General features: G+C 42.8%; 1 protein-coding gene and 1 long non-coding RNA gene across 14 annotated transcripts in view; one reads left to right on the top strand and one right to left on the bottom strand.

The window, feature by feature from the left end:
* Positions 1-5073: 5073 nt before the first annotated feature.
* Positions 5074-20242, bottom strand: LOC139181298 (uncharacterized). Its single transcript, XR_011565300.1, has 3 exons — positions 20106-20242; positions 16153-16342; positions 5074-8539 (listed from the first exon to the last, which is right to left on the bottom strand). It is a non-coding gene; the product is annotated as an uncharacterized lncRNA (long non-coding RNA).
* CLTRN (collectrin, amino acid transport regulator) overlaps positions 20161-21297 on the top strand; it is a 47528-nt gene continuing 46391 nt past the window's right edge. For 4 of the 13 annotated variants that reach the window (XM_070784281.1, XM_070784283.1, XM_070784285.1 and 1 more), the window contains exon 1: positions 20161-20299. Coding sequence is in view for 1 of the 13 variants with exons in the window: in XM_070784276.1 (XP_070640377.1) it covers positions 20703-20916 (214 nt within the window). In the remaining 12 variants the exon portion in view is untranslated. Of the gene's footprint in view, positions 20300-20353; positions 21179-21297 lie in introns of those variants that run through there. The other 9 variants (XM_070784277.1, XM_070784278.1, XM_070784280.1 and 6 more) reach the window with 6 other exon arrangements.

The following is a 21297-nucleotide window of genomic DNA, read 5'->3' on the forward strand; positions in this document are numbered from 1 at the left end:
TAAAAGTGTTAATTCAGTGAATACACAAATGATAAGAAAGTGAAACAGCTTTATTGCTGATGTGGAGAGTTTCAGTGGTCTGGATAGAATATCAAACCAGCCACAGCATTCCCTTAAACCAAAGCCTAATCCAAGCAAGGCCCTGATTCTAATTTGTGGAGGCTGAGAGAGGTGAGGAAGCTACAGAAGGAAGGTCTGAAATAAGCAGAGGTTGGTTCATGAGGTTTGAGGACAGAAGCCATATGTGTGACATAAAAGTGCAAAGTGAAGGAGCAAATGCTGATGTAGAAGCTATAGCAAGTTCTCCAGAAGACCTAAGGTAATTAATGATGGTGGCTATGCTAAACAACAGATTTTTAGTGTAGATGCAACAACCTTTTATTGGAAGAACATGCCACCCAGGACTTCCATAGCTAGAGAGAAGTCAGTCCCTGCCTTCAAAGTTTCAGAGGACAGACTGACTTTCTTGTTAGTAGCTAATTAACTGGTGACTCAAAGTTGAAGCCAATGCTCATTTATCATTCTGAAAATTCCAAGGCCCTTAGAACAAAGCCTGCATAATAGCACATCTTTTTACAACATGGTTCACTGGATGTTTTTTTAAGCCTAGAGGCTTACTGCTCAGGAAAAGATTCCTTTCAAAATATTACTGCCCATTGACAATGCACCTGGTCACCCAAGAGATCTGATGGAGATATATAACAAGATCAGTGTTGCTAACAAAGCATCCATTCTGCAGCCCATGGACCAAGGAGTAATTTAGACTTTCAAGTCGTATTATTTAAGAAATACACTTCATCAGGCTAGAGCTGTCATAGTGATTGCTCTGGTGGATCTGGGCATAGTCATTCAAAACCTTCTGGGAAGGAGTCACCATTTAGATGCCATTAAGAACATTCATGATTCATAGGAAGAAGTCCAAATATCAACATTCACAGGAATTTGGAAGAAGTTGATTCCAATCATCAGGGATAACTTAGAGAGGTTCTTTGCTTAAGTGGAGGAAGCAGCTGCAGATGTGGTAGAAAAAGCAAGAGAACTAGAATTAAAAGGTGACAAAGGAGGCTTTGAAGAACTGCCTCACCATTTGTGTGTGTTTCTGGTGGCCCTAGTATGTTCAAGGAAACACTTCCAAATGCTGCTTTAGAAGGGCTGGACCCACTGATACTCACAACACTGTCTTGGATTCCAATTCTATGCATCCTTCCCAACAAAGACCCTCCAACAATCTATGGTTTTCTGCTAGTGAGCTAAAGGTACTTATGAGTCACTCACATGCTTTTACTGGTAAATCAACATGTTGATTAATTAAATCCAATTTCTTAGACTTAGGTTTCTTTCAGGCACCAAGAGGTAAAGGATTTCATTGGTCAGCTAATATTGGAGATTAGCATATATCAGTGGTGCTCAACCAGGGTTGAGTTTGCAGTGGACATTAAAAAAAGCCCGCAGACATTTTTGGTTGTCAGTACTTTGGGCTATTACTGGCATCCAGTGAGTAGAGGCCAGGGATGCTGCTAAACATCCTACAGTGCACAGGACAGCCTCCCATAATGTTACTGTTGGTATATTTATTGGGACCACATAAAATTAATGGAAAGCAATTTATCAAGAGTAAGCATTTAAGGAGAAGTGACATCAAAGGCATCTTTATGATGTCTTCCTATTCAATAAAATGGTATGGATTGTATTAGTTCAAGTTTTTTTGTGTGCCTTAGGAATGTTTTACAGTTGTTTTGGTTAACATTTTATGTTAAATTCATTGCAAGGTATTTTAGTTTTTTAGTTTGCATTGTAAGTAGGGTTCTTTCTTCCATTATGTCTTCTGTGATTTTATATGTCAAAGGAATTGACTTCTATAAATTAACATGGCACTCCACTTTTTTGTAATTTCCTTTATATTTTTTGATCTAATTTTATTGGCTACTACCAGAATTTAATTCAATTGAACATTTAGTATGCTAATAATAGTGTCGTTAGTAGATATCCTTTCCACATTAGGCATACTATTTACTTTTGAGCTGATATTAATCTACTTTATTAGGTTAGGGAATTCTTTCATTTCCATTTTATTTTTAAAACAATAGATGGTGATTTTGTTGAATGTGTTTTTGGACTCTCCAAATATATGTCCAAACTGAGACAAGGTGTTAGCATATTTTTTTTAAAAATGTAGAAGCATTATGGCACCCCACTCCAGTACTCTTGCCTGGAAAATCCCATGGACGGAGGAGCCTGGTAGGCTGCAGTCCATGGGGTCGCTAAGAGTCGGACATGACTGAGCGACTTCACTTTCACGCATTGGAGAAGGAAATGGCAACCCACTCCAATGTTCTTGCCTGGAGAATCCCAGGGATGGGGGAGCCTGGCGGGCTGCAGTCTATGGGGTTGCACAGAGTCGGACATGACTGAAGTGACTTAGGAGCAGCAGCAGCAGCAGAAGAAGCATTATAAGATGTTAAAAAGTGATGTCAAAGTTTGAGCCCAGCCTTGTGTTAAAGGGGCAGACTAGAATTTCTTAATATAGAAATGTAAGAAGAACATACCTGTTCATGATCTACCTCTTATGGGCTGCTTCCAGGTGACAGATTCTGAGAGTGGCAGGTTAGTCAGGGACCCTGAATAGGTCCTGTAATCCAGGCAGGTGAGCATCAGGCAGGAAGAATCAAATAATCCACAAGGGCATCTCTTTGTGGTGAAAACCACTCAGGAACTGGATGATGAGGTGATGGTACCAGGGGAATCTGGGGAACCAGCAGTGGTCCAGAGGAGCTCCAGTTACCTCCGGACACCTTAGGACAGCATCATGCCCATGCTTTGCTCCTGTAATTAACTACGTATCTCTCTTTTTAAAGTTTAGATATAACTGACTTTTTTAAAAAAAATTGAGACATAACTGACACTTGTATAGTCCTCAGTGGGAGGTGTTAGGTGGTAGCTGGTGCATAAATAAGAAGGCCTCTCTTTTTCAAGAGAAACTAATGGAATTCTCATTTCTAAAATGCAATGTAAATTAATCTTTGGGGTGGACAGAGGTATCCACCCTGAAAGATGTGGGCAATTGTTCTGTAAAGCTGGAGAAACCAAGTGTCTATCAAACTTTTCTCTGCTCCCCGCCTGTGGGAGGGTAGCTAGACTCCAGAAGGCTGCCCTGAGGATTTGCACAAGGACTGAGAAGGAGCAGGGGTTGGGGCCGAGAAGGGGACTCGTTATGCTTCTGAGTTCCTGAGTGCTCAGTGGCATGGCACCCAAAGCAGAGCCATCTGTGCCCACCAACAGGATCACTTCTGTCCCCTGCAGAGTGTCCCAGGGCCAAGGTCTCTCTCAACAGAAGCATCATAAATGGCAAGTTGTCTTAAGGGGCGACTTTCAAAGAGAACCTCAGTTACACTGTGGTGAGTTACATTTCCCAATTCAAAGTGCGCTGTTATTGTCTCCACTCAGAGATTGAAACATAAAGTATATCTCAAGTGATTTAGAGGGGAAAAATTACCTTGTGCTTAATTGATGGCAAAATACTCAGTTTCTGTAGCTCTTTATGATGTTTGCCTAACTAAAGAACAATGAATGAGAAAATATTAAAAACAACTGACATCTCACTCTAGAATTGTAACAGAATGTAAATTAAAATCAGATTGGTGACTACCTAAAAGCAATCCACAGTACTGGAACTGCAATTAAATTGATAATTTCTTTATGTTTTTACATTTTATATTGTGTGTATTTTTTTTAACTTTTTATTTTGTATTGGAGTATAGCCAGTTAACAATGTTGTGAGAGTTTCAGGTGCACATCAAAGGGACTCAGCCATACAATTCAGAATGTTATAAACATCACTGAATGAAAGTGGACAAAACAAATGAGCAGGCTGTTTGTTGATAGGCTGCAACTCATCGTCTGGGAAAAGGAAAAGGTGTCCTTTTACTCCATCAGCTTCCTTCTCTGGGTCTCACTGGTGCTTGGCACACAGGGGCTCTGGAGGCTGAAGCTCTCAGGGCAAACCAGAGCACAGTAAGGCGCAGCTTTCAGTTCAGGCCCCTGAGTCCTGAGAAGCCTTAGTGCAATAACCATGTTTTCCGGTTTCTATATTTTATGCTTTGATAGCTGAGGTCTTGCTAATGCTAGAGGGATCACCTCTCCCAGAGTTAGTTAATTGCTAGAGAGAACAACAGGGAGCACACCTTTCATATGCAAACCAGCCAATCAGACCCAGACTACTTCCTTTTTGGGGTTCTTACACTGTAAGTCACTATTCCTTTGCCCTAATAACCCCAGGGCCACATACCAGACAACTAGGGAAAGCCTCTATGCCCAGAGCCTGCTGAAATTATCCAAAGTGGCCAATCCTAAACCTGCTTATGTTGTCTTACCCATTCCTTCCCATGGAAACCACAACAGAGGTTCTGTCCATGTATTCCCCTGCTCTCTCTGCCTCCTGACCACCCGTGGAGATTCCCCATGTGTCCCCACATGGCATGCCATGTCTCTTCTTTTCAGGTATTTGTGAGTACAATAAAATTCTTCCTCCATGATAGCCATTTCCATGTCTGTGTGTTTTACCACACCTGATTAAAATAAAACCTGGGTACCCTTTAAACACTCAGCATCCACAGTGGACTAAGGCAGGGAGCTTGCAGGAGGCCTGCACCTGTGGAACCTGTAGGAGCTCAGAGATCCTGTGTAGAGTATGGTCTGTAGAGCTCCAATCCAGTTCTCCAGTTGCTGAGTGACCTGGCAGGAAAGCATTTAACTTCACTGAGCTTTACTTTCTTCATCTAAAACATGGAGATGAGGGTCTGCCAGAGAGCCTTCTATGGGAGATAAACGAAGCACTCAGCAACTGTCATAAATGTTAGTTCCCTTCCTGATCATTTCTCATAGTTGTTTGCCTTTATCTTTTTACTCCATTTAAAATATATTCTTAACAAATTTCACATTTTTAACTGGTATTTATTATTATCTCCTTTTATCCTTTTATACCAGTGCTTAAAAATAGAAATATAATGCAAACCACAGAGGTAATTTTAAAGTTTCTAGAAGTCGTACTAAAAAAGTTAAAAAAGAAACAAAACATAAGTGAACTTAATTTTAATACATATAGCACATGTGAATTTGTATGCTAAATTTTTATCAGAAATACTTGATTTGTGTATTTTACACTTGAGTTGTATATTTTACACTTGAAAATGTATATAACATACCCAAGCTGTTCCAGACATTCTAAACTTTTCCAATAACTGAATTGTCAGTTCCTAAATTTAAATGACAATTGATTAAAATAAAATTTAAAATTCATTTCCTCACTTACAGTAGCCACATTTTAAGTGCTCAACAGCCATACATGACCTGTGGCTACCATATTGGACAGCCTAGTTTTATACCATTTGAAATATATTCTTAACAATCTTTTAACCATTGTTTATCATACCAATGTATTGATCCCCATATTCTTAAAGTAAATAACAATATCTAATGTTTTATCTTTTCATTCTAGAATGCAACACATAATTTAAACTTGGTAAGATTTTTTTACCTTTAAAAATATTCCTACCATAGCCAAACCATCTTCTTCCAGTTGCTGCACCCTCAAACCTTTCAAATTGGATTGCATTCTGATGTACCAAGTGCAGCTGAAACACCATTAAACGAATTAGTGCCTGATCATATAGGATCACTCCAAAATAAGTTGGTAGCCTTATTCAGCCTATACTATTTAAACATGTTTCCTTACCTAAAATAAAGCCACTGGTAAAAACATGACAATATGATGCAAAATGAGATAGAAACAAAGAATAGGAAGAAACTTATGCAATTAATGGAGCAGCAATTAATATTACTTTGAATAAAGGATTTATCTGGGGAGAAACATTTTAAAAATTTTATAGTAAAATGAGTAACATTTCAGTGAGGGATCAGTATTTATTCATTCTCATCTTGATCTGCAGGAAATACTAAAATCCAAAACTCATTTGCATCAAAAGGAGAGAAGATGCTTGTCTTGAGAGAAACAGATTCTTCCTATGGGAATTAGACAGGAATTGAAGACACATTCCTTTTCTGAGGCATAACCGTTGAAATGTGTTTCTATTTTTAATGTAACATTTAAAATTAAATTAGCAGAAAAGTTGTAAGAAGAAATTTTATTTTCTTACATGCTCCCTATTTTTCCCTACAAATTATCCATTGTCCATCATTCATGAACTTTCTGGCATTGCCACCCCAGAGACTCCCAAGTGAGACACCACAAGATCACGGTTAACTTTGCCTTCTTCTCATTTGAAGAAGACTCCAAGTTCTTTTATTTTTATTTGTTGCTTTTATTTTTAAAATGCTTGTTAAAACTTGCTTTCTCTCCTTTGATTGCCACAGGCTCCCATCATCTCCCATGTAGATTAATCTTGTACTGTTGCCTGGGTTAACGTCAAAAAAATGAAGCAACTGACCAATTATTTAGATGATATCATACTATACCATTCTTTTGTTTAAAAATAACCAGTGTTATTTTTAGGCAGTCAGAAGACTGCCTTCCATCTACCCTCTTAATCTTCAGTGGTCACCATTCTTCCTGCTTATCCCCACAGCATACACTCTCATGTTGGCCACACTGGGTTTTGGACACTTTCTAACATCTGTTTCTGCACATGATTTTCCTTCAGTCTGGAATGCCCTTCTAATCCTCTTGGCAAACGCCTATTCATCCTTCAATACCCAACACAAATGTCCCCTCCTTAGTGAAATCACCATACACTCCTCTGAACAGTCTATATCACACCCTCCTCTGTGGTCCCACAGTATTTTTAGAAACTCTTTTTCAAATCATATTTGCTGTATAATTCTAATTTACTGTGTGTTTCTCTCACTAGTCTTTGAATTCTGGGAGGCCAAGAATGGAGTTGTTATTCCTAGCACTTAGTGCCATGTCTGCCACATGACTGGCACTTAGTAAATGTTGAATCAATAAATAAATCAATGAATGACAAAATACATGTTGCTGGGTGACCAAATCTTTTTCTTGCCTGACTAGCCTTTTGCTCTGTACAGTTGACCTTTGAATAACGCACAGGTTAGGGGTGCCAGCCACCTCACAGTTGAAAATCAGCATATTTAATTTTACAGTTGGTTTTCCTCATCCTTGGTTCCACGTCTGTAGATTCAACCAAAAACGGATGATATAGTACTGTAGTATGTATTTTTTTTAAAAAAACCCATGCATAAATCTGACTAAGTAATATTGCTATTTAATATAAACGTTATTTGTCAAGTCAGTTAGCAGAGGATTACCACATATTCAACACACACAGGAAATAAATTTCTAGCAAAGTTTAAACTTCATGCCCTATTTTCTACATCAGTAATACAACCTATACACAGAGATATATGTATTAACAGAAAATACTACTTATTCTAGAAGATGGAAACATGAATAAAAATGAAAAGAGATACTTTCATAAAAATGAAAAAAGTACGCTCAAAGAAGTCCAAGGAGGATCCAGCAATCCTATTTCTGGGTATATACTCAAAAGAATTGAAAACAGCATCCTGAAAAGATATTTGTACACCCATGTTCACAGCAGCATTATTTACAATAGCCAAAAGGCAGCTGCCACGAATGGATGAAGAGATAAACAAAATGTGGTATATACAGCTGACCCTTAAACACCATGGGTTTGAACTGCACAGGTCCACTTATACGTGGATTTTTTTCCTTAAGTAAATATTCCAGTACTACATAATCTGCAGCTGCGTGACTCTGCAGACACAGAGGTGCTGCAGATACGGAGGGCTGGCTTTAAGGTTTACTTGGACTCTCAATTTTGTAGAGGGTTGGTGCTCCTCCATGTTGTCTAAGGATCAACTGTACATACAATGGAATATTATTTCTCTTTAAAAGGAGTGAAATTCTTATACATGTTACAATATGAATGAACCTTGAAACATTATGCTCAATGAACTCATTCACTCATTACAAGACAAATACTGTATGATTCCACTTAAATGAGGCACCCAATAGTCAAAATTCATAGAAACAGAAGTAAAATGTTCATTGCCAGTGGCTGGAGGGAGGGGAAAAATAAGCAGTTATTAATAGGTACACAGTTATAGGGATGGATGGTGGTGATGGTTGTACAACAGTGTGAATGTAGTTAATACTACTGAGCTGTACACTTAAAAAAAAGCTAAGATGGTAAAGTCATGTGTATTTCACAATGAAAAAAAGAAGTAAGTCCAATGAGTCCCATACCACAGCTACCAAGAGACTTCCCGGGGCTGTGCGATGTGGCCTGTGCTGACATGAAGCTGTCCTTTTAACTCCGGATGAGACCACGGGTCTGGCTCTCACCTGATTTATCTGCAGAATCTTCAAATTCCACGAGGAAAGAGTACCCGTTATTCCAGACGTGGAGGCAGGTGGTCGGGTCATAAGAGATGGTGAGCGGTTGTAAGCCAGGATCGTAGACACTGTCCTTCCACCGGATGTTGATGGGCGACTGGCGCTCACCCGCCGGGGCCAGGTCCACTTTCTCCCAGAGCGGGTGCACTAGGAGAAAGCACATCGGGGCTGTCATGGAGAGGCCCACGAGCTGGAATCCTCACCTCGGGGATCATATGGGCCCACGGAGGTGTGTCCTCTGAGTTCACCTCTTATAGGAGCCAGCTGTGAGGATTAGGCAGACATCCTGCAAAGCCTGGCCAGACGCTAGCATTGCTAAGGTCCCTGGAGTTCTGTCTGTCACTTGCGTAGCTATGACACTGTAAGTTCAGGGGTACACGCACACTCTGTCTCCCACGGCATCACCGGTGCTGATTTTTCTACCAGAGTCAAGCGCCAGGTCTTTGTGGCAAGTCTCTGAGAAATCTCAACAAATTCCTTATAATAAAGAGAGCTATGCACATGTGATGGACAGACTCCATGTGCGTAATTTGGGTCGTCCAGGTCTCTGCCCTTTAGAAGCAGCATGGATGGGCAGAACCAAGACCAGCAGGAAAACCAGACAAAATATGAATTGAGATAAATCATGACCAGTGCCCCTCTGTACCTCATCCCACCGCTGAGAACGAGCCTGAGGATTTGAGAAAGTGACAAGGCAGCTGCAGCCCAGTCAAACCCCTCTGTGCATGGCAGGGTCACTGGTACTCCACTTGTCAGAAAAAAACAGGCTTGCCTCTGGTTTCCTCTTACATGGGACATGGTTCTCTTCCTGAGATAGCTGCCCCAAGCGGGATCCTACAAGTGGCCCGCAGAAGAGACACAGAGCATGCCAAGGCAGTTTCTAGACCAGTGGTTCTCACGGGAGGGAGCTATGGGGACCCCAGGGGACATGTGGCAATGTCTGGAGACACTTTGAGTTGTCCAACTGGAGGAGGGTGCTACTGACATCTAGTGGCTAGAGGCCAGAGATGCAGCTAAACATGCTACATAGTAGCAGGACGGGCTTTCACAAGAATTATATGGTCCCAAATATCAGTAATGCCAAAGTTGAGAAATCTTGGTCTAGAGCCAAAAGCAACAGGCAAACTCAGGGTATTCCCTTTTTTCTGCTCAGCTTTTCACATACTGCAGATCATCTCTTCTCTAGAGAGGTCTGAACCCAACGTTGTGGGTTTTCTCCCTCGCTATAAAGTAACTCCTGAAGAACAAGAACTTCCTTGAGAGCAGGAGAACTTTCTGTTTCCGAAATCTAAAGTGAAAAATGAGGGGAACTGGCACCATATAATCATATTATTATTGGATTGGAATGCAGATTCCTTACAGGCAGGAGCCGTGTCTTCTTCCCCCTTTATTGTGCCCTGTAGTTCCTAATTTGATAAATGCCCTTTAATCTGAGCATGGATTATCCAAATGCTATTGTTGGGTTAAAAAGCTGTATTTGGTTAGTTTTTAGTTTATTTTAAAGCTTCCAGAAACCCTCAGAACAGCCCTGAGTCAGTCTTAAAGCTGACCGCCAGCAGAGACCTGACATTTCCCCTGAGATGCCCAGAGGGGGGCTGAGGCTTTAAGCATTCACACCCTTCAAAACCAGCTGGTGAGGGTCTGTCTCCCATGGAGACTAGGGAAGACGGGAATGATGAGCAGATCCCTAAGACGATGTCCTGTTTCACCTTTAATTGGCCCCCGCTTTGTTCAGGAAATGCCTAGAATCTTCTCCCTCACCCACACAAACAGCAGCCTGAGGAAACCAGGCCTGTTCCTTCAGTGGCTCTTTTATGGTCATAACACTCATCAATTCACGCCCTTCAGTTCACAAGTTTAGCTTCCAGGCTTTCTCCCACTCACCTCCTCCTTTAGGAATCCAGACAACTACAACCCAACCCCCTACAACTATCAGGGAACCCTTGGTGACCATCCTCTTAGTGAAGCCAGCTTTTGCCCGGGCTTGTTTTACTAAAGATAAATTAACATTTTTGTTCTCTTCTCTCTTCCTGTATTCTAACAAAGTAGAAATTAAAATGATTTCTTGGTTAATTGCTCAGACTTTCCCTCCAAGTAGGAAGGTGATAATATGCTCTAATGGAGCCTGTGTTTCCAGCTTCTTCTGTGGGGAAAATGAAATAAACAGAGCTAGTGATTCTGTCAACCAAGGTTTAAGGGGTGGTACCACACTGTCATTAGGAAGAGTTCACTTATGTGCTAAGAGCAACACAATCTGTCTAGACTCCATAGTGAAGATGTGCGTGCCTTTAGTCCTTACGTACCTGACTGGTCCTGGCTGTGCTTTACTTTGTGCTTGTGCCACCTTCAGCTCCTGCCTCTGAGGTGTCTGTCTTTCAGCATCATGCCTGCCTTAGCCCCTTAATTCCGATTCCTCCTCAGAAATCAATTTCCCCTCATTCAGTTCAGGTTTGGCTCCTATTTTTGGCTTCTTGCCTCTTCAGCAAGTGTCATTTCCATACCTCTCTGATTATCCTCTTAAACAATCCCCTCTTATTAATCATTGCATTCTGATCTTTTCCTTCAAAACGTTTATTACCACAGGTATAATGATAATTATATGCATGTATGCATACTTATCTGCTGCCCCTCTAGTTTCCCCCTAGCTGGCTTTTAACCACTGCTTGTGGACTGAATGTACAAAATAAAGACCATTCTGGGACGGGTTTGAGAGGATAACAGGCAGGAAGGCTAGGGGCCCCCAAACGGAGGAAATAGGCTGCAAGTGTCAGACATTTTTTCTCTCTCTTAAGCAGCAGGAAGAAACAAACTACAAGAGTCAGATGTTTTTCCCTTCTCTATATGAAATTAAAAGGTGGTTTCCTTTAAAATTCTGTGTTGCCATGACAACACCTGGTTCGAACTAAACTTTTCTCAAACCTTGAGCTAACCAATGTGTTTTTCTTATGGAAATGTTTTTCTTAAGCTATGTTAATGAACTATGTATTTACCTTAGACTCCCTCTTTCTTCAGGTCTATTCTGCTTAAGACTCAGAACCCACTTGACAAACCAGTATGTTTTTACTCATGCAAATGTTCTCTTAAGCTGTGTTAATGAGATTATGTATTTACTTGGAAACCTGCCTTTCTTCAAGATTCACATCAGTCGTTTTAGGGCCCGGGATGACTCACCTTGTGCCAATGTTATCTCAAAATGGATGTTGTGGGTGATGTGCCTGATGCCACTCAGTTTTGAGACATTTCCTTTCTCTATTAGCAGCCTGCTAGTAAGTATATAACTTCCTGCTAAAGACTAGCAGCGGGGCACTCTTTCTGCCCCTTTCTGATGTCTCTGTCAGAAGCTTTCTCTATCTCTTTTATACGTTAATAAAACTTAATTACACAAAAGCTCTGAGCAGTCAAGCCTCGTCACTGGCCCTGGATTAAATTCCTCTCCTCTGGAGGCCAAGAATCCTGGCGTCTTTCAAGGATCAGCAACAACCTTTTAGGTTCATTCCTGTTTTACCTTTATTTCCTTTTACTCTGCTGAGCACATTGTTTTTTCCTTAAGGATCTTTGAGGTTTATCTCTTCTTTGCCCAGCCCATGACCACCAGCCTAGTTTAGGACCCTACACCATACACTTTTCCTCGAAGAAAAGTCCTTTTGCTCACTTTTCCTCCTTTCTTACTGTTAGGGGAAGCACACTGATTGAAACCACCCACCCTGGCCAGGCACCATAGTAACCATTTGCATGAGTTGTTTTATGACAGGAGATCCTGATAAGGAATACGGAACTAATAAGCCACCACCAACCAGAAGAGTTCGGGAAAGGTTGAAAGGAGACACCGTGTGTCCATCCACTTCCCAGAATCCCTATCGCTAGCATCCATCTTGGCTGAGCAATGCATGCGCCACCAGGAAAGACTCTGAATTAGAATGATTGGCCAAAGACCACCTGGAAACTAATCCCATCACCATAAAACCCGAGACTGCGAGCCACACGGCAGAGCAGTTCTCCTGGGTTCCCTTACCCTACTGCTCTCCACCTGGGTGCCCTTTCCCAATAAAATCTCTTGCTTTGTCAGCACGTGTGTCTCCTCAAACAATTCATTTCCGAGAGTTAGACAAGAGCCCAGTTTCGGGCCCTGGAAGGGGTCCCCTTTCCTGCAACATTACTACCCTCTACTATGTTTTGCCATCCATCAATTTTCCTAAATTACCACCTTTATTATGTTGTTCCCATGTTAAAGACTATGTGAAATTCAAACTTCTGTGTCCAGGCACCAAGGTTTTCATATTAGGAACCCACCATGCCCATCTAATTTTATTTCTCATCCTTCCCAAACTCTGGTCTTCCACGCTATTCCAGAACCTTGCCAGGTTACTCCCATTGGTCAGTGACTGAGATGTGCTGAAAATGTAGGGTATAGGCTACCCCACTGGGCTTTGAAGACTTACTCATGTAAACTAGCTCACTAATTTTATATTGATTACATGTTACAGTGATAATATTTTGGATATACTGAGTATATTATGCACATGTGTGCATGCTCAGTTGTGTCTCTTTGTGACACCATGGACTGAAGCCCACCATACACCTCTGTCCATGGAATTTTCCAGGCAAGAACACTAGAGTGGGTTGCCATTTACTACCCCAGAGGGTTCGTTCTTTCCTGGGACCAAACCTGCATCTCTTGTGGCTCCTACATTGGCAGGCAGATTCTCTACCCCTGTGCCACCTCAGAATTTGACCTGTTTCTTTATCCTTCACTTAGTGTGACTATTAAATCAGAAGAGTACATGTGGCTTGCATTATATATCTTTTGGACATTACTGCTTTAAACTGTCATTAACCTTTTCTCCTGTATCTTGCCCTGTACTGTCCTTTTTCTTGAGATATGCTGTTTCCTCATCAAATTGAATGCCATCCTAGTGGGCCTAGGGCTACTGCAGTGAGGGTGTACACAGGGACCCTCCATGTGACTTTGTTGAGGATGGTCACAGAATCACAGACTGCCTTGTTAGAGCATCAGGGCTGTAAGAGGCACTTTGACGCTGAGCCCAGGTAACCACATCATCACACGTAGTTACCACCACAGCAGACTAAGGCCCATGCTTCCTGGTGGTCGGTTTAGGGCTATTTGCTAGGGCGCTGTAGCTGCAGATACCCCTGAGGCTGTTAATAAAATCCAAAAGGTTCTTAATGTGTCCACTGTTTCTCAAGATGATTTGAAAGTTAATAGAAAACAATATAGTCTGGGTATCCCAGCCCATATTATCAGGGGAATAATGGAATTCTTTGTGAAGACACTGCAAAACAAGCTTTTCTCCAGGCTTTATTAGTGTTCTTCAAAATTAATTAGAGAAATAATAGAACAGTTTTCTAACATAGTTCAGTTATAATATAGACCAGTCCTGTCAAATAGAAGTTTCTCTGCTAATGAAAATTTCCACAGGTGGCCATACGATCTGAATACATTATTTACATGTAAATACATACATGTGGCTAATAGCTACATTTTATACATTGCTATTCTATTCCAATTTGTTTTAAAAATAAATGTTCCTCTTCTGTCTAAAACAAGGGAGATCACGAATGTTAAGAATCAATAGAATAGTAACAAATCTGTACCATTTCCATTCTAGATGATATTCTTTATATTTCATTAAATTAAAAATTAGTATTATTAAACCTATTTCCCAATGGTCTAAGATCTCATACCTAAATGTTTTTTATCAGACAAAAAATTAGGCTCAATTAAGGTAGGTGATACATGAAATGTAATTGATTTTCTTTTCATTTTGGGTAACTGGTGCAGGCTTTTATCTTTATTTTATCATATTACCAATCCGCAGGGTTAGGACTGTCAACGTTTACTGTCTGTAACTTGAGATCACAGCAAATGGCAGTTTGAGTTCACACCAGTGATTGCCTGGGCCTGATGGGGAGTGAAGGTAGAGCACAGGGCACAGGCCCCGGTGAAACGCTGCTTCTCAACCTGCCATACACTCCTCCTCCTGTCAGTCCTCGCTGTGCTCCCCAGATCCTGAAAATGGTCAGACATCTGAGGGAGCTGCTGAGCATATGACATGATGATGGTGGTGATGACATGACAACTGTGGTACTGGAGGTAGCTGCCAGTACTGAGTTCTCGCTGTGTGGGAGGCGCTCGCTAAGGACTCTGAACATTAACTAACCCCTAGTGGTCTTGGATCACAAGTGTATTGGCCTTCCTCTGGGGTACTAAGACTCCAGAATCAATGAGTATTGTCTTCCTAACCAAATGATGAGGGACCAGGATATCCAAACAGGACATGCTCAGTGGCCCAGGGCAGCAAAGACCAACATTCTCTTGGGTGAAACAAGGAGGCACAGTGTAATATGTGAAAACCACAATCAAACAGTGAGTCTCACCTGTTTCTTCTAGTAAGTAACAAATAAGAACATTTCATCTGATGTGGGAAATTAACCAAAAGAAGTCCCCCTGGGACTTCCCTGGTGGTCCGGTGGCTAAGATCCTGCATTTCCAATTTCCAACTAGATCCCACATGCTGTTCAAAAAGGATCCCATGTGTTGCAACCAAAGATTCAGAGTGCTGCAACTAAAACCCAAATAAACAAATAAAAATAAATATAAATAATGTTTATTAAAAAAACAGAATTCCCCCACCTACCTAAGCCACTACTTTTGGGGTTTTGTCAGCACTAAAAGGAGCAAACTATCCTAAAGACATGAGCATACTTGATTTACTTTCATCATTGTGTAAATACAAAAAAGTAAATACTTTCTGTAAATATAAACAAGAAAATAAGGAATACCTTCACACACAAGATTTAGTAACTAGATAAATATGACTGCTTTTTCCCCATTTTTAGCCTTAGACCGCAAAGTGCCAGTGTTGAGAAGAAGCCATTCTGGGGAGGATGTGGGCTTGCTGGTAGGAAGCCACACCCAGCAACCAGAAATTTATTATGACTCAGGCCAGTTTGGTTTAATGAGAACACAGTCAATGATGGAAGAAACAAAATAAACTTACAATAAAAATATATTTATGAAGCAGTTTCAAGGCAATGGATTTAGCTAGATTGGCATTGCTCATAAATTCTTTTTTTAATGTGCAAATAAGGTCAGAGAGAGTAAGCCCAAGGAGGAAAAGTCGAGAAACCTACAATCTGGAAGCAAGCCAACATTGGAAAACTGTGTGAATTCACTGTGAATGGTGGAAAATATAGAAAATAACTATTTGGCAGATACACTTAACCAGCGCATTAAACTCATGTCTCCACCATCACACACATTATCCTCTCCTATCATCCCAGGGGTTCTGTGCCAGTGTGACTTTGCCTCCAGGAGACCTTTAGGGAGGTCTTGGGACAGTTAGGGATGCCATGCAACATCTGTGTGCACAGTCCAGCCCCAACAGCATGGAATGAGCACCCAATGGCAGCAGTGCCATGGAGTCAGGGAAGACCATCTGCCACCTCCCACACACGGGCCAGTTGGTCAGCTACAAGTAACTCTTCCGCAATTTCTAATGAGGGATGGAATGTTCCAGAGTACACCATCATGATGTGTGCCTCAGACTTAGGTCAGCTGTAGCTCAATAAAGTTAGGGGGAAAACTTCCCATATTTTAACAGAGAAACAATGGGGTATTCTCCTCAAGGCATCTAATCCCAGTCTGGAATGCCACTGACATCAGAGCTGCACACACTCCACACACATGACTCTTAGGAAACCACCAGGCTTCCACTCTGTCCAGGAAGCCATGTACTCACAGACTCGGTTCCAGGATTTGTAAGTGCAGGTGTAGAGGCTGCAAGGCCTTGCAGACGTGGACCTCGGAATCTGGAACCTTCTCCAGTGTCTTGCATGGAGAGGCTTGAAGAATGGCCCTCAGGTGACTCTTCACCATCTTTAGCTTAAAATCTTGATCAGCTCCCCAGCAGCTTGCAGAAATCTAATAACCTAGAGGCAGAAGGACAGAGGAAGGAAAGCCATAAACAACAGAGGTCCCGATCATGTGGAAAACATCCTTCAGATTGTTTGTATGGGGAAGGGGGAGGTAAATATGGTAGAAGTGGAGTAAACCAGGAGGAGGGTAGTAGGAGATGAGGTCCAGAGGTAGCGGATGCCGTATCAAGGAGACATCTAGGCCATTGTAAAGGTTCTTTCTCAGGGTTTCTCAGCTTAGGCATTGTTGACATTTTTGACTAGATAAGTCTGTTGTAAAGAGCTGGTCTCTGCACTGTAGCATGTTTAGAAGCATCCTTTGTCTCTACCTACTAGATACCAGTGGTACCCTCCATCCAACTGTGACAACCCAAAATATCCTCAGGCATTGCAGATGTCCCCAGGAGAACAGGAGTCACCTCTGATTGGGAACTACTGCTCTATACAAAATGGGAACACAATGAGGTTTTTGGAGTAGAGGAGGAATTTAATCTCATATACATTTAAAAAATATAATTCAGGGTGGCCTATTGGAAAATGACCAGAATGTAAGAAAGAAGCAGGGACCCCATTCAGGATAATCCAGGGGCTACAACTAAGGACGCTGCAGTGGACGTGGTGGGAAGTGGTTGGGCCTTGGCTGTATCTTGGGGACACAGCCTGTAAGATGTGAAAGAAAGCAGTCAAAGAACACTGGCAGATTCTTGGCCTAAACAACTGCAAAGATGGAGTTGCCATGAACTGAGACGGGAAGGCTGTGTGTGGAAAAGGTTTTGGGTGGGAAATCTGTAGATTGGATTTGGGTATGTGGAGTTTGAAATGAAATTCCAATAATTCAAGTGAGAGAATACGGTAGAATAGTCTAGCTCATGGTAGAACGAGGATGAATCCCTGAACAGAGAAACAGAACCTGGCACAGTAGGCGAGGGAAAGATGGTGCTCTTATTGCTAACCCTACTGGATTTGAGGTACTGGGGCGGTGGCAGGCAAGAGCAGAGGTCTAGGGAGAGTTGGCAATGCAGCGCTGGTGCTAAGGAGACATGAGGCTAGAAAGAGAAGCAAAATCCCCTCCCCCAGGGGTAACAGGTATCTAGAGGGAGACTAACAAAATGGAGTGATTAGGGAGGCCTAGAGAAAGGGAAGTCAAATGCAATCAAGGAAGGAAGGGAGCATGAAAGGTCAGGGGCAAGGAGGGTTCCAGGGAAATCCCAATAGAAAATTTAGCTAATGCTAGGGCGTCCCTAGTGGCTCAGACAGTAAAGAATCAGCCTGCAATGCAGGAGACCTGGGTTCGATCCCTGGGTTGGGAAGATACCCTCTACGAAGTAATGGCAATCCACTCCAGTATTCTTGCCTGGAGAATCCCCATGGACAGAAAAGCCTGATGGGCTGCACCCTATGGGGTCGTAATGAGTCAGACACAACTGAGTGACTAAGCACAGCACAGGCTACAATACCTGTAACAATACAAGAGATTATTTATGTCAAGATATATGCTTCAGAAAGATCCTTATCAGAAAAATGTTTATGAATTTGCACCTAGAGTATAAACTGCAAAATTTAGCATTAAAAGTAAACTGATACTCATTATTAACTAGGCCATGGGTGAATCCTGAAATGTATAAATGTACAGTAATCTCAAGCTGTATTTTGTTATACAGGCACAGGAAAGATGTGCCCATGACGTGGATGGACCCCAGGGAAGGTAAGCTTTCTGTGCTACATCCCCTTTGCTATCATTGATTATTTATATATGTTCTTAGATTTTACTTACACCTTCCTTATCTGCTGTTTTGCAGACAGAAATCCATGAATGAAAATAGATTCCAAAAGCCTTTTAAAATAATTTGTAGATTATTTATTAAATGCCTTGGCTCTCAAACTCTGCCTGATTAAACCATTTATACTTCGCAAAACAGAAAAAAATAACCCAACTAAAGGTTCTAATTACGTTGAAAACAAATTTCTTGATTCTTATCAAATGGACTGTTGACGTTTTGCCTTCTGATTTACAAAGGAAGATAGCCTTTTCCAATTCTCTGAAATTTTAATTATATGTTTCCTTATCTTGACTGAGAAAGATTATGATCCCAATATGGGATCAAAAGTTAAGTTTATAATTGTTTAACGCACTGCAACTAATTGCTCCAGTGGAATTTCCCTCTTTCCATCAGATGTCCTCAATATTCATATTTAGTCAAAAGGAACTCAACTCTTATTGTACTCCAAGTATAAGTGGTGGCAGCCTTTTGCCTAGCTCCAGGAACATCAGGGCAGATGTGCACAAGCACAGCAATGGTGCTCTTAACTTCTTGCGGCCTTTAGATGAATTTTAGACCTGGTACTGAGTTTAAATTTCTGAGTAAATCAGGAAAGCCTTAGAAAGTTGAAAGGTTTTCATTTCCAAAATACTCAGGAACAGTGTAGCTCTTTATTAGGGCCCAGAAGGGAGACTAAGCGGGGAGGGGGGAAAGCAGATGAATGAACTTTGGTAAGCTGTGGACTTCGATGCAGGCTGAGAATAGAGACCGTTCTGAGGGATGTGCAGGGGCAGCTTATGGGTAGGGTGAAAGGTTTCACCAGATTCCCGAGTTCCCTCCATATTCCATCAAGAATTTTAAACAGCACAGTGGAGATGACCAGGTTGTCAGCAAAGGAAAAAGGGGAAGCAGAAAGCAATGTGGTTTACAGTGGCTTACAGAGAATGAATCCTACTCAACATATCGTGAACACATCTTTGTTATCTCCCCACGTTTTTCAAGCTTTTCAGCAAAAATAAACAAGAGGAAATTACATTAATAACAAGGGCTTTCCAGCATCCTTAGAGCAGTAGCTTTTACTTTATTTTTTGGCTTCCCTGCACCTTAGTTTCCAGACTACGGATCGAACCCGTGCCCCCTGCAACTGGACCACAAGAGAAGTCTGAGAGCAGTAGCTCTTAACTCATGCCACAAAGAATCACAGCCACCAACAACATCTATATTTGGTAGACTCTTCCCCTCTAGCTCCAGGACTGGACACAAAAGAAAAACAATAGAACTGAGGAGTAGAGAAGGCTTAGATATGGCCACAAGACATAGCTGCTGATCCTCTGCTCTGAGAGTGGTTGTGAATCTGTCCATAGCCCTTGGCATAATCAGGGAGAAGATCAACAATGCAGATATGACTGAATCCCAGTTTGGTAGGACTCGATCACTGAAACTGCAAGCCCCTCACTTCCCAAACTCTCTGGGACACCTGTTCTACTTTTAAATGCACAAAACTCTTTTAAATGCACAAAAGAGGGGTGTGGTTTTCTGGAGACTCTCATAGCGGAGGAACAGGATTAGATGAGGGAAGGAGTGATTTCCTGCTGCTTTCTCCTCCATCCTACAGAGAAGCCCCGCCGGGACTGGCCTTCTCTAGAGGGGCCGACAGCTATCCCGGGTCCGGAGCCCACTGCAGCGCATGGTAATGTGTAGAAAAGGATTCCTGCTCTCTCTGCTAGGTAACGCTCCCCTGCGCCCACGCTCCACTTAACCGCCCGACCTTATCCGAAGATTTCCCAGAGCGGAAACCCCTGTTTGCCACCAGGATGCGAGGGTCATGCGTGCGGCCATCTTGTCTACGCCCCCTGTCGCCTAGATACGCCCCTCACGCCGCAACAGGTCATTTCGCTTATCCTACGTCACGGCCCCGCGCGCTCCGCCCACGTCCCGACGAAGCCGGAAGTCCTCCCCCGCCCCCGGCCACACTCCCCGTGTTGGAGCCCGAAAGTCTTCTCCGCCCAGCCCTTCACCTGCTCTTCTCCCTGACTGTACCGCTGCTGCCATTTCTCCGGGCTTCCAGCCGCGGTAAGGAGCCTGCGCGGTAAGTTGGTCCCGCCTCTTACCTCCGCGTGGACCCACCCTTCCTTGGAGCTGGACCATGTTTGTCGCACTCCTTAGAGCGTCAAAGCCACGCCCCTACGGACCATCCACGGCCACGTTCACGGTACGTCCTTACGCTCCGCCTACACCAGGGCCCGCCTTTCTGTTACGTCACATGCGTCTCGTACGCCACTCCTCCCCACCGACACTGATCAGAATCCTTTCACATTCTTTTGACCCTTCGGGTCATGTTTGTTGAGCTGACACCACGCAACTCCCTTTGTGCTTCTGTCTCTACCTCCACTCTGATAGTTTATCTGCCCTCTGCCTGAGCTCACACCCCGCAGGCTCGACCAACTGTCTTGCGCTTAGGAGCGACTATGCCACGCCCTTCACGTGCCGATTCAGTCCAACATTTTCCGGTCACGCCTCTGTGTTACTCCTAGGCCACTCCCCTCCCGACGTGGCCGTCGCTGACGCTCCTTCCCACGGGTCCAGGCCCGTCCCTCAGTTCCTTGCCGCACCACATGATCCTGAGGTGCTCGTTGATCACACTAACTCCGCGCACGCGCGTTTCCCTGTATTCCGTCCTGGCCACTCCCTGGATTCCCAGGACATCTAGTTCTGGTTACACTCTTGGCAGATCTACGCCCCCTGCTCTCCCCTTCTTGGCGGAACCTGATCTTGAGAAGCCTCAGAGAAGCGGGCGGAGCTTACGAATTTCTGGAGGAAATCGTCCAGGTCTCTCAGAGCTAGATGTTGGCGCCTTTTAGAGGGTGAAACGAACTTGGAGGTTTCTGCTTCTCCCCTAAAGATAGGTTTGCTTCATATTTCTCCGGGTTCCAAACACCACAACTCCAAGAGCAGAAACCGGGTAGGAAAGGTAACTGAGGACCAACTGAAACTATGTTCCTACCAGCTCACCAACCGAGTTTAAATAGCGGGCTGCATGGATTAAGCACACTCCTCTACTTCCTAATGTCTCCTTCGACGACTTTTTAAGGTACCTAGTGCCCTCCTGCTGTGTAGGGCCTGTGAAGGTAACACCACACTTAGATTTCTGCTTGTGGACCCCTTCTTCGAGAGGTCTTTACTGTCTCGATTTACAATTCTGGGTCCACA

Source organism: Bos indicus, chromosome X, assembly GCF_029378745.1.
Source record: "Bos indicus isolate NIAB-ARS_2022 breed Sahiwal x Tharparkar chromosome X, NIAB-ARS_B.indTharparkar_mat_pri_1.0, whole genome shotgun sequence".
In the NCBI taxonomy this organism is placed as follows: Eukaryota; Metazoa; Chordata; class Mammalia; order Artiodactyla; family Bovidae; genus Bos; species Bos indicus.